The 15,419-nt window shown below is 44.2% G+C and overlaps 1 protein-coding gene across 5 annotated transcripts in view; it reads left to right on the top strand.

The window, feature by feature from the left end:
• Positions 1–15,419, top strand: part of ASTN2 (astrotactin 2) — a 961,664-nt gene that overhangs the window by 742,128 nt on the left and 204,117 nt on the right. For 3 of the 5 annotated variants that reach the window (XM_024126377.1, XM_024126379.2, XM_024126378.1), the window contains one exon: positions 14,351–14,616. In XM_024126377.1, the coding sequence (XP_023982145.1) occupies positions 14,351–14,616 (266 nt within the window). Of the gene's footprint in view, positions 1–14,350; positions 14,617–15,419 lie in introns of those variants that run through there. The other 2 variants (XM_028493593.1, XM_028493594.1) reach the window with 1 other exon arrangement.

Below are 15,419 nucleotides of genomic sequence, written 5' to 3' on the forward strand. Positions count from 1 at the left end.
CCCCGCCACCTGAAGGTCCCCCTCCCCCAGAGCCTGAAGGCCCCCCTCCCCCACAGCCCAGGGTACCTCGCAGGCTCGCAACCTGCTCAGGCCTCAGGGACGGACCACACGCCGTCCCACACCTCGTCCCACCCCTCGTCCCCTCGGGGCAGCTACACGTCCTCCGTGCGCGCGGGGGGGTGGGGGGGTGGGGGGGGTGGGGGTGGGGGTGGGGGCGGCGGGGAATGGAGTGGTGTCTGTTCTGGGAAGGCCCCGTAGGATCCTGCCTGGTTACAAAAGGTCAGCGGTAATCAAGCACTGACTGAGTAGAGACTTGGTAAATGTTAGTGGCATTGAAGGCTTGCTCAGAGAACGTTCCCTGTGCGGTGTCATCGACCTCAACTCGACTCAGTGCGAAGTGAGGGCTACTGGAAGCTTTGCCATGTGCTTCATTTCTCCTAAGCCCCACATATCAACCCCAGTCCAGATCTCCTGCCCTCTTGGCTCCAGGATTTCAGCAGCTTTCTCTTTATCGTGGCTACCATTACCCTGTCCATCCATCGGTGTTTTGTTTTTGTTGTCGTTTTGCCCGCACCACGCACCTCGCGGGATCTTAGTTCCTGGACCAGGGATTGAACCCAGGCCCTCGGCAGTGAAAGCATGGAGTCCTAACCGCTGGACCGCCAGGGAATTCCCAGTTGATATCTTTTAGGACTGGATGGCAGCAGACTAAGAGACAGTCTCCTTTCCCCAACAGGCCTCACCACCTTTACCCACATATTCTTTTCATGTCACTGCTATCCATTATTCTAATTTAGTTTTCCAAAAGTAGGCAAATATTATTGCTTTTTAAAAAATATTGATATAGTTATTTATAATGCATAAAATTGCATTATGCGTTCTAAATTGCATTTAGAGGATACTGGAAATAAAGATGTATTTTTTTTTCCCATATACAAATTTATAGACCACTGAATTCTATCCATGGCCTTAAGAAGCACTGGCTGAAGTATACAGGCTGTCCCATGTACTTCCTATGGCATATATCAAAGGCACTTGATGTCTGATTTTTACTTTTAGTGAAGTTAAAGTTGATCAGCAGGTTCAGGTGCAGCAAATCTGATCCATTCATTAGAATATCTCCCATCAGCCTTTCTACTAATGGTTTTAGCATTCGTTGATGATAGCTGTCTACATCTATTATTTTATTAGAGATTACAAAATGGTAATTTTCTAATTCTGTCATTCTTCCTGCCTGTGTTAAATGCAATATTTCCATAAAGTAAATTGTGGTTACCCTGAAATCCAGTTCATGATAAAATCTTGACTACTACTTGATTCTTTTACCAATTTTCAGAATAATGAGCTGGTCTCTTAGCCATCCCCAATGATGAGCAATGAGCTTTTGTTTGTTTGTTTTTTCCAGTTTGAGTTTTGGCTTTGGTTTTGGGTTTGATTTGAGGAATGTTATGAATTATAGGAAATTTATTTATCTGATCTATTTTAATTACAGTCATTGTTCACTTTGTTCAGTGTTAGGCCAGTGTGAGCCCCTCTAAACTGGTCTCCCTGTCCTTTTGAAATGACCACATTGGTCTTTGGCAGCTGTCTCGCTTTTGGGCACAGCAAGACTTCCCAGGCTCAGCTTGTACCACACCTATCCCAGACTTGGACTAAGGAATTTTTCCAAGAATCTTTTGTTCCTTTTAGGGGAAAATGATATTTAAAAACAAGAGTCTGGATATTAAGGGTGTTCATTGCTGTTAGATTACCATTACTTCTAGGCTTTTTCAGTGGACAGAGCTATGAAATGTTTATTTTTTTTAAAGAGAAAAGCAAATCATTAGTGTATATGATTTCCAATAGAAATTTCAAGGTACAGAATTTTTCTCAATTTCTTTGACTTTATAAACATAAGAGACAAACAATTCAGGAATAATCTTAGTTCCTAATGACGGTAACATGATGGCTTGTCTGCTATAGCCCACAGTATACACACAATAGTTTCAAAATAGCAATACCAGTATTACAACTAGCAGTGAGTCCATTAAATCTAGTTTAAGAGTTATTTGCAGAACACTTTTTTTCTTTGGACTGTTTCTCCCTAAGCATGTAAAATCAAAATACTGCATTTTAAAGCCTTTCAACATAATTATTTTCTCTGTGTAGTTATGCCAACACTTTGATATATAGCTGGATATATACATTTAAAATTTGCGTATAATTTGTAGAGATTGTATTGTCTTTCTTTTTTAAAAAAAATAATTTATTTTTTGGCTGCGTTGGGTCTTCGTTGCTGTGCGCGGGCTTTCTCTAGTTGCGGTGAGCGGGGGCTACTCTTCGTTGCAGTGCGTGGGCTTCTCATTGCGGTGGCTTCTCTTGTTGCGGGGCACTGGTCCTAGGCACGCGGGCTTCAGTAGTTGTGGCTCGCGGGCTCTAGAGCGCAGGCTCAGTAGTCGTGGTGCACGGGCTTAGCTGCTCCCCGGCATGTGGGATCTTCCCGGACCAGGGCTCGAACCCGTGTCCTCTGCATTGGCAGGTGGATTCTTAACCACTGTGCCACCAGGGAATTCCCTGTCTTTTTTGATTGAAAAATATTCTGTAAAAATTTGATGTGGTTCCAAAGCTAAAACTTATAAAGCAAGATTCACTATAAAAAAATTCTGGCTTCAATTTTTGTTCTCTTGACCCTATCTGCTCAATCCCCCAGTAGGTAACCATTTTTATTAGTTTTGGTTAATTGTTTCAGTGTTTCTTAATAGGTATTATACATATTATATCTAACTCTTTACATATAGATAGATATGATATAGATAGATATAATATGATTACATCTTTTTTGTATGTATGTGTCTATACTCCCTTTTTCTTATACAAAAGAAAGCACTATAAATACTGTTCTGTATTTTCCATTTAATAAAACGTATTATGATTACTCCATATCACATATAAAGATTGCCCCAATTCCTGTTAAGAATATAGACTCCCCTGTGTGGATGCACCCTAGTCTTTTAACTACTTCTCTATTTATTGTCCATAAATTATTATTTCAGGGTCATGCTGTTTATCACTATGATGTAATGGGCAGAAGCAACAGAAATTGTACATTTGATTTTCAGAATTTATAACCTGAATCTCCAGCAACATAACATCGTGGAGGCAGTTTAAGATAGTGGGAACGTGTTTAGAAGTAGGATAAGTCAAATTAGAAGTCTAATTCTCCCTGATTTCGCCTCTCTGAGCTTCCATTTCCTCAACTTTAAAATACGATAATGCAACCAGACTCTCATTGTTATGATTTATACAGAACAAACGAGACAATGTATGCAAGACAACAGTACCTCTGGCCTGGAATATGTGCATGTAAAATCATAGCTATTATTAATATTAATTTTACTGATTTTCTCAGCGATAAGACAGAATCCCATATGGGTCTCAATCCTTTACCTTAAAAAAAATCTTTATTAGAGTATAATTGCTTTACATTTAATTTTTAAAATTTTTTTAATTTAATTTTTTTATTTTTGGCTGTGTTGGGTCTGCATTGTTACACTCAGGCTTTCTCTAGTTGTGGCGAGCAGGGGCTACTCTTCGTCATGGTGCGTGGGCTTCTCACTGCGGTCGCTCCTCTTGTTGCAGAACACAGGCTCTAGGCGTTTGGGCTTCAGTAGTTGTGGCTCGCGGACTCTAGAGTGCAGGCTCAGTAGTTGTGATGCATGGGCTTAGTTGCTATACGGCATGTGGGATCTTCCCGGACCAGGGATCGAACCTGTGTCCCCTGCATTGGCAGGTGGATTCCTAACCACTTCGCCACCAAGGAAGTCCCTCAGTCTTTATTTTTATTTTATTTCTATTTTCATTTAATTTGATCTTTTGATGGGTAGGCTCATTAGTCCCTTTTCCTGTCCCTAGAAGCACAGCTACGGGGAAGGGGGAAGCTAATGGGAGAAGTAACTCACCCTGAACATGTTCTCCAAAAGCATTGCCTATCAACATGTTTAAAGGTGACCTTTTAACCTGAGTATTGTTAAGATTTCAGTGAATATGAAGACTTGGAAGTGTGACAGCAAAACCCCTAAGAAAGTGGTCAGAGGGTGGCAGTTGCTTTTCTGATAGCACCGAAGCCTCCAACTGAGCCATCCCAAGTTCATACCCTCCCTGATGTTTGAACCTGGCAATCTCTCACCAGCCCCAGGTGGCCTGGTTTGTCTTGTTGCCCTGCTTTGCTGCCTCAAGGTCCTGTCTAAGCAGGATCTGGGAGTCTTCATCTCAAGCAGGCCATTAGCATCTCAAAGGCCTCTCGCTCCCTAAATCCTGTCTAGGAATGATTCCTTCTGGGCATTTCCTCCTTGATCCCTAGTCTAAGAAGCTACTGGACGGAGGGGGTAGGAACTGAGGAGGAACTCATTTTGGAATCCTTCCTCAAGGGGATAAGTTTTGAGTAGAGTTTTTAAGAAAGAGGAGGAATTGGGATCCCAGGGAAGAGAAAGCAGGCTTCTTATTAACGATGCTTCTGCACTTCATCAGACAGAAAAGAGGCTTTGAAGTCAAAGCCTGAATGCCTAATGGCCTTTGGCTACAGTGCATCACCTCTCAGAACCTCTGTTTCCTTGGTTGTAAAATATGGTTATAAAAATTGTAGTATTCCTAGTCCAAAGCACTGTTGTGAGGATTCAGTGAGATTTACAGTGTCTTGTGTTTGGCAAAGAGTAGAAGCTCAGGAAATGTGAATTTCCTTTCTACCCTCTCCCCTTTTCAAGCACTTGTCCCACCACATCTTAAAAATGAAACGAGGTTGTTATAATAATACTAGTAATAGTAAGAACGGAACTCTCTGGAGAGGCACAGGCGTACATTATCTAAATTCTTACAGTAACTTTTATTATTGGTGATAATAGCGTTTTTATGCATAAACAAGCACAGGTTCCAAGAGAGGAAGTAGCTTGTCCACGGTCCCACCCAAGGCCTTAGCTAGCCCACACGTCACATTTTGCGTGAATTAGGAAATGGTGCTCCTCTGCTTGGATTCAACCCCGTGGGTACAGGCATGGCCAGTGGAGCTGAGACGGGATTCAGCGCCGCACTCACCCCCTTGCCTTGTCACTGTCGTGCAGTACACAACTCGCATAACGGTACACAGAAGCTCTGGTCAAATGCATAGTTTTGATCAAACTGAAGTTCAAACCCAGATCTGACCGACAGTCAGACCACATCCTTTCCAACGCTACCTGGGAGTTCATCTCTTCCTGTTTCCTTTAAGATCCTGCTCCATTGTTTATCTCTTTTCTCTGCCTTATCTCCGTCTCTCCCCTTTCCTTCTCTTATGGCTTTTCCTTCCCAGCTGATACACTCCAACTTAAGAGCTCTGCACTTAAGTACCGGTAGGATTGCAACAAATCATTATTCATGATATCACCCCCCCCCCCATACCTAGCTCCAAACCTGGCACTGGTAGGCCTTCTAAGTAATGCTTCTTCAGAACCCCCGTCATCATTACGCTAGGCTTCCTTGTATCATAGCTAAGCCTTTACTCTCCTTCTTGTTGCCCTCGGCGCCTAGCAAGTTGCTTTGCCGGCAGTAATCACGCTTTGGCATGAAAGAACTAAGCTTTTTCCCAAGAGCGATTGTCCTAAGCAGGCACTAGAGGGCAGCAGCAGATCACACATGGCCTTTCGTTCACCTTCCGGTTTCTGGCCACGGCCCACCTTGTCTCAAGAGGCAGGAGTAAATGATGTGCTGCAATGCTGACTGCTCCCTGAACAGCAAGAGCGATGTAAGTCAGGGGGAGGCGGGGGCTGAGCATGCCTTACTCTGTGGGAAGAACCACTTTTGGGCCCACTGAGCTGCCCTGGGATTCTTCACTCTGCCCCTTACTTTAGGGCAAATAATACAGCAGGGCCACATGGCTATTTTTGTGCTTTTAAAAAATATTAAAATAATTCCAATTTGCAAACAAAAGACATCAGCCACTACTGGGCTACTGGGCATTATCCAGGGGTCCCTCTCCCTGCCCCACAGAGAATATGACCTTCCTCAGAGAGTGACCTGCTGTCACTTGAAACAAGTATCCTCTCGTAGGTTATACTCTGTCACTCTGAGCCTCAGTTCCCTCCTCTGTAAACGGAGACAACAATTTCTACTTTGTAGGATGATAGCAAGGACTATATGAGATTATAGATGCTGCATCTCTCCTTTGATGCTCAGAGCAGTTCAATGGAGAATTAGTGTCCTCATTTTACAAATGAGAAAACTAAGGTTAGAGAGGTGAGGTGACTTACCCAGAATTCAGAATCAGGTAGTCTGACTTAATAGCTTTGGACTTAAGCTTTCAATTCGACCCTTGTCCACTATGTCCCACCAGGTAGGAAGCGGATAGTTTAAGGAGATTCCTGACAGTGTGGTTAAAGCGCCAGCAGGTTACAAGGGAAGCCTTACAGATTCAGACATGCACAAGAGTGAATAATGCTGAGCTGAAGGCCAAGCACTGGAACAAACGAACTCTGATGATGCTTCTGACACCCTAGAATTTATAAATTCTTCATTGAGTTCTGTTTCTCATTTATCCTCGAAATAATCTAAGATTTAGGTACTAGCATTGTTGACATTTTACAGATGAGAAAATGGAGCCTCAGGGAGGTTAAATGACTTGTCCAAGGTCATCCAGCTGGAAATGGAAAAGCTGGAATTTAAACCCAAGCAAATCACTGTCCTATAGCTTCCCTTCTGCAGTTTGGCATATTACTTGTGTATTTAGGGAAGAAGCTGCAAATCGGGTTAGAACAGATCAGTGGTCCTAGGATTTGGCAGTTTTGTAGACCTGTTCTCTTTTTAGAGTCTCCACTGTTGCTTCCCCTTCCATTCCTCAAACACGCACACAACACACACACGCACACACTCGGACATACACACCTCAATCAGAAAGCACTCAAGAATGCCCCACAGTTCCTGAGGGTGGGAGTTCACCTGCCTAAACTGTAGTTTGTTGGTTAATCTTAGCATGACCCCAAGTAGGGGCAGGCTTGAGTACTGCAAATAGGGTGTCCAAAAAGCACAAAGTGCATAGCTCTGGGTCTGGGTCTTATGATTAGAATGAGAATTGCAGTTTTTAGATGGCAAGCCAGTCTAGGTTCAACAGAGCTGTCCCATAATGGAACTGGAGGCCTAAAAAGGTAATGAGTTCTGTGTCATTAGAAGCATCCAAAAAGCAGTCGCAGGATCATTTGGTGGTGAATGAAACGTTAGATGGAATTTCTGACCAGCTGACCTTTAAAGTGCCTTTTACCCATGAGCTCCCTTAGCCCATGGAAAGGGGTGGGGAAGCCTAGGGTTGTTGTCTGGGGGTGGCAGGAACGGGGAAGGCCCAAGTGTTTACAACAGGGATGACTTGCGCAGGAGTAAGAATTAGTACTGAAAATTTTTCGGTGAGAAATATGGACAATGAAAGGAGCAGTTGGACCAGGTGCAAAATGCTAGACTAGTTATAAGCTCTGTGGTCTTGGGCAAATTGCTTTATCTCTCTGAGTTGTCATTTGTACATTAATAAAGTAAGGTTAAGACTGTCTGCCTTCGGGGCTATACTGATAAGATTGAGATAGTGGATCTGAAGTCTGATAAGGGTTACAGGAATAGAGGGGATTCAAGGAAAAAAAGAATCAGAGTACACATTCATCTGTTTGTTTATTCAGATAGTCACCTGCAGACTGTCTGCATGACATCAGACATTGAACTCTGTGCTGGGGATGCAAGCGGTCATTGAAAATGGTCATAGTTCTTGCTCTTATGGAGCTCACAGTTTAGTTGGGGAGGCAGATATTAATTTAACATTAACTAAAATTTAAAATGTGATAAGCACTATAATGATTATGTAAACGGTTCAGTCGATAGTACAAATTGAGAATGATCAAAATATAGTTTATGAATATATGCATGTTCGAAAGGACATATCATAGTTGATTCCCACACTCCTTTTAACGTATTCCCTGGATAACCTTCCTCTGCTCCTAGATGAAAGTCCTAGCAAGCCACGTCTAATCTTCTATAACTTTTGTGGAACAGAGAGTGCTATAGACATTTTAAATGGATAACACAGTTTCACATCAGGAATTAGGATGTCTAGTCCAAGATTTTAATCAAATCTCTAAATCTGACAAGTCAGATCTCCTCTCCCTCCCCAGTGGGGATGTTAGGAGGTGGGGCAAGGTTGGCCTTCGTTCTGTTTCTCTCCCTTGCTCTTCTTCCTCTCCCTCTACAGTCAAAGCAGGAGAGAGGAATGGTAAGGATTAGGAAGGTCATACTTGCCCTGATACCCTTGTATCTGGCTCTGTGTTCTCGGGTCCTGGCAGGTTTTTAAAACCGACCCTCTCTCTTGGCGGGGTGGGGGATGTTCTGTGGTTTTTCAGTGGCCCTTGTGGCCAGGGCCTTCTCCCAAGACCTGAGACGATGTAGCATCTCCGTGGCTGGCTACTGCTGATCTCCCTCCACCCTCTGTTTCTCTGGCTGCTCACCTTATGGGGGCTCTCACCGTGGGGACCCCTCAACCTCTGTTATAATTCCTCCTGGGTAAGACTCAAAACAGATCCAGCCCAGCTCTTTCTCTTAGGTGACCCACATCTGGTCCGGGGGAAATACTCAAGCATTTTTCCCACTGGCAACCTCTGGGATGTGGGGCTAATCCCTATGCTACCTCTTCTGCGCTGCTGCCATAGGCCGCTAGAACTTCTGCAGGTGGGGTATGACCCTAGTCCACTATCTTCCCCATTGCCGAGAAAACGTAGCAATTTCTCCAAGAGGCACTCTTTGGAGGCTCCTTATCACAAAACTTGGGATTAGAAGGTAACGTGCTCTACGTGACCCACCTGGGGTGCTGGGGACTCTAAACATTAGGTAATAGCTGTCTCCAAAGCAAATCTCTCCTATATCCTTCCCGTCTACTCTCTGACCTCATTTTATTTCCTTGTTCTGGCTGAGGTTTCTAGAGTTATGAAACTAGTCAGGATTCATCTCCTTTATAAAGTCTGTGTATAGGGGCCTGGCTCTGGGATTTCTGTCTTGGTGTCTCGATAGAAATTTCAGTTTTAACATCTTGTTACAACAACAGCACAGCAATAATTAAAACAATCACAACAACAACACCGATAACAACTAGTGTCGACTGAGTGCTAAACCTTTGCCAGGCACCTTATTTAATCCCTACCAAGTAGTCTTTCCGGATGGTACTATTATTTATAAAGGGCACGTTGATGATGCTGGAGTTTGACTGTCAGGCTGAGAAGTTCAGATTGCATAGCGCAGAAGTTCAGTCCTTGCCGATGCCATTTCAGCTGGCTACTTTCCCTTTGTTAAGGATATTTCTGTGGGTCCTTGAGTCAGGCTTCAGAGCAATTGCTCTCCTCCAAGAGGAGACAGTAACTCCGCCTAAGAAATGATCCCATTTCAGCAATTCCTGGGAGGCCATTGCTTTAATAAAGGCCATTCTTTATGATATAAAAGTCTCACCCTCTTCCCCCCGCCCCCATCCTTAGCGTTTCTAATTTGAGCCCCTCTGGTCCCTGTGGAGCCTTTAAATGCTTCAAGTACAAGCCTATTGCCAAAGCAAGCCTGTCTGACTCGGGACGCAGCGCCCTGCACTGTTGCCGAATATTGAACAAACATTCACGCGGCTTTGGCTCTCCCAGAAGCCCTTAGTCTGATGCCTTTGTTTTGTTTTCTGGATGAGGGCAAGCGGTGCCATCACCTCCTGCCGAAAAGCCCTGGCTGCCCTCCCAACAAGGAGTTGTCACTTCAACTGAGGCTTTTTTTTTTTTTTTTTTCCTTTCTGGTGGCAACAAAATAATACCCAGCAGGAATTTGGGAGGAGAAAAAAGAGAGTTCAGTTGGCAGGTTCTCAAATGAATGGGTTGTAGTGTCATTGGAACTGAATTGGGCTTGAAACCAGACATGATCCTATTTTGGAAGCATTGTTCAGAGGGTTGGGAAATGTGAACAGAGGATAAGTCTCTTCAAAAATGTTCTTTATCCTTGGCCTGTTAAAGACAGCCTGTTTTAACTAAACTCTCCCATCCCCTCAATGGCAAGGGCCTATGTGAGAACCTAGAGGAGGTCAGAACAACTGGCAAATTGATCAGCTATTCATCTGTCAACCTTTCAACTGAGAGAGCTAATTTTACTTTGAGAAGAGCTTACCACTTGATTACAAGCCATCAATTAATTGTCAATCCTGAAATCACAAATCTTCGCTCTTAGACTCATCAGTGCTTTGATGAGATGGCACAGTGATCAGGGTATATAAATATACACATATTCAAACCGTTGAACATCTTATTGAAAGCCTACTATGTTCCAGGTAATACGTAAAGTGGATGGGAATCGGCAGAACTAACACTGTCTCTGCCCTCATGGATCTTATAGTCTGGAGACATTAACGGGTATACATAGAACAGGATGCTGTGAGGATCTTTAGTATGAAGCCCTAATAGAGATTGGAGGCATGGGGATGGAGTTCAGGGAAGGCATCTGAAGGGCGAGTGGGAGTGAAAGCCAGGAGAAGGCAGGGCAAGAGGGTGGGATGGGGAAAGCGTTCTGTGCAGAGAGAAGATCACGTGCCAAGACTGAGAGAAAGGATAGGGTGTAGCCAAGAAACATGAAGGCCAGTGTAGCTGAAAGTAGGAGAATCGGGAGGAACAGGATGACAGATCAGACTGGAGAGGCAGACAGGTGGTCTAGTTCGCATATTACCTATGTGCCATGGTAAGGATTTTGGTCTTCATCCTAAGAGCAGTGAAGTGCCATGGAAGAGTTTTAAGCAGGAGGAGAATATAGAGTTTGCCTTTTGAAAAGGCGACTTTAGCCACTTTAGCCACAGTGAAGTGCCATGGAAGAGTTTTAAGCAGGAGAATATAGAGTTTGCCTTTTGAAAAGATGACTTTAGCCACAGAGTAAAGTTGGATCAGAAGCAATTAGCTTTTGCAATTGTAGTATCTACAGAGGAATAATTAATGGAATGGCTAATGGTCTTCGCTGCTGTAACTCTCTTCCAGATCATAACTTAGGTATGACACAATCTTTATGAAAAGGATCGTTGTTGATAAATGCATGGGACTTAGAGGTAAATCCCTTTTTCCATTTAGGTCTCAGGTTCCTCACTTGTTAAGCCGTGGGTTTGGACCAGATGATACCCAAGTGCCCTCCTTTTGCAAAACAAGCCCTTAAATTCAGCTTGAGTTCTATACTGCTACTAGAATTCAGTTTTCAGCCTGGACTATGGGCTTTTAACCCCATTTTTTTGAACTGATAGAGTGTTAAAAAAAAAAAAAAAAAGGATTTATTGGACAAAAGCAGACCAACAAAGATCAATAGCTCATTTTGTTGTTAAATAGATAGATCTTTAACCCAATGTCTATGAATGTCTGTTTGATCAAGGGAATTCTTACTCCCAGCACCATGTTACATATTTTTCCCAGTTAAAGTATGGCAAGGTGCTATGAGGGATGGGGCATCTGTGTTCTAAAAAATGAGATAACAAGAGTAGTTTAGTTTAAGTGATGAATTGGTTAACAGACGGCTAGGGTCATGTGCTGAAAGGATCACTAACTCATCATGTGACCTTGGAAAGTCATTTTCCTTCTTTGGGACACAGTTTCGTCTCATTTTAAATGGGAGGGTTTTACCAGATTTGACTTTTCAAAGGTATGCTTTTTCAATAGTTTTCAAAAGATATTTTATGGAGAAAAGGTGCCCCACTCTATTTTTTCTCCTTGGAGGTTAATAATCCAAGTGTATTGATGGTCTATCGATTCCAAAGTTTTTCCTTTAACTAATCCATCATACTGCCACATTCCTGTGTAACCTCTCTCTGAAACTCAGTTTCCCCATCTATAGCAAGGACTATAGAGCAGAGGTTTCCAAACCTTTTCTGTAAAGGGTCATATGGTAAATATTTTAGGCTTTGTGGGCCATAGAGTCTTTGTTGCAACTACTCAATTCTGGCATTTTAGCCATACACAATATATAAACAAATGAGAGACTGTGTTCCAATAAAACTTTATTTACAAAAGCAGGCAGAGGGCTGGATTTGACCCACAGGCCATAGTTTAGTGAACTCTGGGTCACAGCGTGGGCTAACTGCTCCCTAATGTCCTCGCAGCTCTGACTTTCCCTGACCTTCTCCCCTGAAGAGTTATTCTCTCCCAAGTTGGAAGTCCCCCTTTTCCACAATTTATGCCTCTGGCCTGCACTTCCAAAAGTCCTCATCATCATCTTCTTTTGACATGTCTGTATATAAGACTGTCTCTGTCTCCCCAGCTGCTGAGATGCCTCCTTCACAGCTTTGTTTTGTTTATCTTAGTAACTACTCTTCTTTAATCCCTCTGAAGGATTGGTTAGCTGGAATTTGCCTTGTCTTCTTCCCCCAGAGCCTTTGATCTTGTGCTCATAAGTATTTGCTGACAGCCAGACAGAAAAGGTGGAGCCCAGATCCCAAGCCCGAGGGCCCAGAGAGTAATGAATGAAGACTGCGTTTATTTGTATTTCTAATTGGCAAGCCTACTTCCAGATCAGCTGCATGTCACTGCAAGCCGAGAGCAAAAGCAGGAGACAACCTTCTTTCTCCCAGGCCTCGGTGCCCAGGGCCCCTGTTTTCCACTGAGGCAGGAGCTTGCCCTGATTTCACCAGGCTTGCAAGAAACTTCCATCTGGACCAAGTTTTGTCCCTTAGTACAGGACCACCTTGTTTTGCCACTCAGACTGTACATTGCACAACTTTGAGGACACCATTTACATCATCCGTGATGTAAATGGAACCCTCTGAGTTGTACAGATCACGTTTTCAAGCTTTGAACCCTTTCTTCTTATGAAATCTTACATCGAAGGCCAGTCTATAAAAGAGATACAAGCGGAACAACTCTATTTGAAGCTGAGATGCAGGTTTAGAGTCCTGCCTGCTCAGTCTCTCTCTTGCCTTCTTCAAGCAGCTGCTGAGATGTATGTTGGGATCCCTAGAATTCCTCAGATGAATTTTGGAGCCTCTAGACTAGATCATAAATGTTGTTCTAACCATTCACAGTTATATAATCTCTCTCTTGATAAAGTCTCAAGTATATCCCTAGCACCATTCTAGGCACTGAATATTGGGGGGACAGGAGTGGGAGGCATGGCCCCCGGTCTCCCTGAACTGATTTTATGGTTGGAGAGGTCAACAGAAAATGAGGTGAGAAAATGAGCTTAACAGGATAGGGTCTTACAAGCAGAAACACTTATCAGAGAAGAAGGGCTGGGGAAAGGAGGAAAGACTTCCTGGAGAGGGTCACATTGGAATGGAGCGCTGATGGGTGGTAAAGATTTGGAGAGGCAGAGGGGAAACGTAGGGCAGGGAGAGCAAAGGCACAGAGGTGTGAAATGCCACTTGTAGGGATAAAGAGGGACAGCACAGAATGGGGCATGCGTCATTCAGGCACGTGACAGCACCCTGAGGAAAAGAAATTTGAATAAGGGAACAGATGAGCACGGAAAGAAAGGGGAAATAATGCCTTTTCCAGACAGGTCCATCTCCTATCTCATTTACCAGTCATAACTGTTTCAGTTGTTATCGTTAACCACACATTATAGAATTAATCACTATAAGCTCTTGGACATTCAAAGACTTTCCCAAGGCAGCAGAGCTATTATCCAGCAGAAATGAGATTTAAACTGAAATTGACTTGACTCCAAAGCTTGTCTCTCACCCATTACATGGAACTGCATGAAAAATATAGGACTGGAACAAGTTTTTGAAAAAAAGGTAGCATTTATACAAATTAACAGTAAACAAGGGGCTTCCCTGGTGGCGCAGTGGTTGAGAGTCCGCCTGCCGATGCAGAGGACACGGGTTCTTGCCCCGGTCCGGGAAGATCCCACATGCCGCGGAGCGGCTGGGCCCGTGAGCCGTGGCCTCTGAGCCTGCGCGTCCGGAGCCTGTGCTCCGCGACGGGAGGGGCCACAACAGTGAGAGGCCCGCGTACCGCAAAAAAACAAACAAACTAACAAACAAAAAAAACAGTTAACAAAAGAGTTTCTTATTGGGAAAAATATGCTTGAATATTTACATCTTACAAAGGTTCTTGAAGAATCCTCTAGTCCAACCTACTGACTTTAAATATAAAGAAAGTGAGGCCCAGAGAAAGCAAAGGGTTATTTAATATAAATGGTGTAACAAGACACCATTCTGGTCTCTGAGCCCTCAGGTCAGTGCTCTTTCCAAAGCATCATGAAGGAACCACTCTATCATCTTTTTTCCCTTTCCAGTGGACGACTACCTCCTCAGCACATCATAACGGGTTCAAGAGTCAAACCTTTTGAACAGTACTGAACAATACTGAACTTACATCTCTTTCTCCAGAGACCACGGAGTTGGGCAGCAAGAAGGAGCTCAAGTCCATGCCCTTCATCACCTACCTCTCAGGCCTGCTGACGGCCCAGATGCTGTCTGATGACCAGCTCATCTCAGGTGTGGAGATCCGCTGTGAGGAGAAAGGCCGCTGTCCATCTACCTGCCACCTTTGCCGCCGACCGGGCAAGGAGCAGCTGAGCCCCACACCGGTGCTCCTGGAAATCAACCGTGTGGTGCCACTTTACACTCTCATCCAGGACAATGGCACCAAAGAGGTGAGGTCCCCTGACACAGCCACTAAGTCAAACCTAAGAACCAACCCTCCTGCCTCCTGCCCTCGTGGGCCCTTTGTCCATCAGGATTGCCATCATCGCCATCGACAGCATGGGGAGGGCGAGCATTTATCGACCCCTTACCGTGTTGTAAGCATGTATATAACTTGGTAACACTAGCTGCTGTAACTGACAGATTCTCCAGTCTCAGTGGCTTAGTGCAATTGAGGTTATTTCTTGCTGTGCAGAGTCCTAAATGGAAGTTTTTGATTGATGGGTGGCTTTACTCTGAGAAGTAGTTCAGGGTCCCAGCCTGTTCCATCTTGTGCTCCATTAATCTGATGCTTCCATGGCTGCTGTGGAAGAAGAAAGAACATGGCAGATTGCACATGAGAGGTTTAGACGGGCCACGCCTGAAAATGGCAAATTATCATTTCCGCTCCTATTCTGCTGAGCTAGAATTCAGCCACTGGGCACACCTGTCTGCAAATGAAGACAGGGAAATGTATTCGATCTGTTTGCCTAGGAGAAGAAGGTATGGGTTTGGTGAAAACCTAGCAGCCTCTGCCTCTGTACTCTACTTGGGTTATCTCATTTAATTTACCCTCCAGATCTATGATTTACTTATAAATATTGAGTTGATTCATATGGAGCTTCTGACATATGACCATTTTCTATTTATAAAAATGGCAGGGCTTCCCTGGTGGCGCAGCGGTTGAGAGTCCGCCTGCCGATGCAGGGGACGCGGGTTCGTGCCCCGGCCCGGGAAGATCCCACATGCCGCGGAGCGGCTGGGCCCGTGAGCC

This window comes from Physeter macrocephalus, chromosome 9 (genome assembly GCF_002837175.3).
Source record: "Physeter macrocephalus isolate SW-GA chromosome 9, ASM283717v5, whole genome shotgun sequence".
NCBI classification, from domain to species: domain Eukaryota; kingdom Metazoa; phylum Chordata; class Mammalia; order Artiodactyla; family Physeteridae; genus Physeter; species Physeter macrocephalus.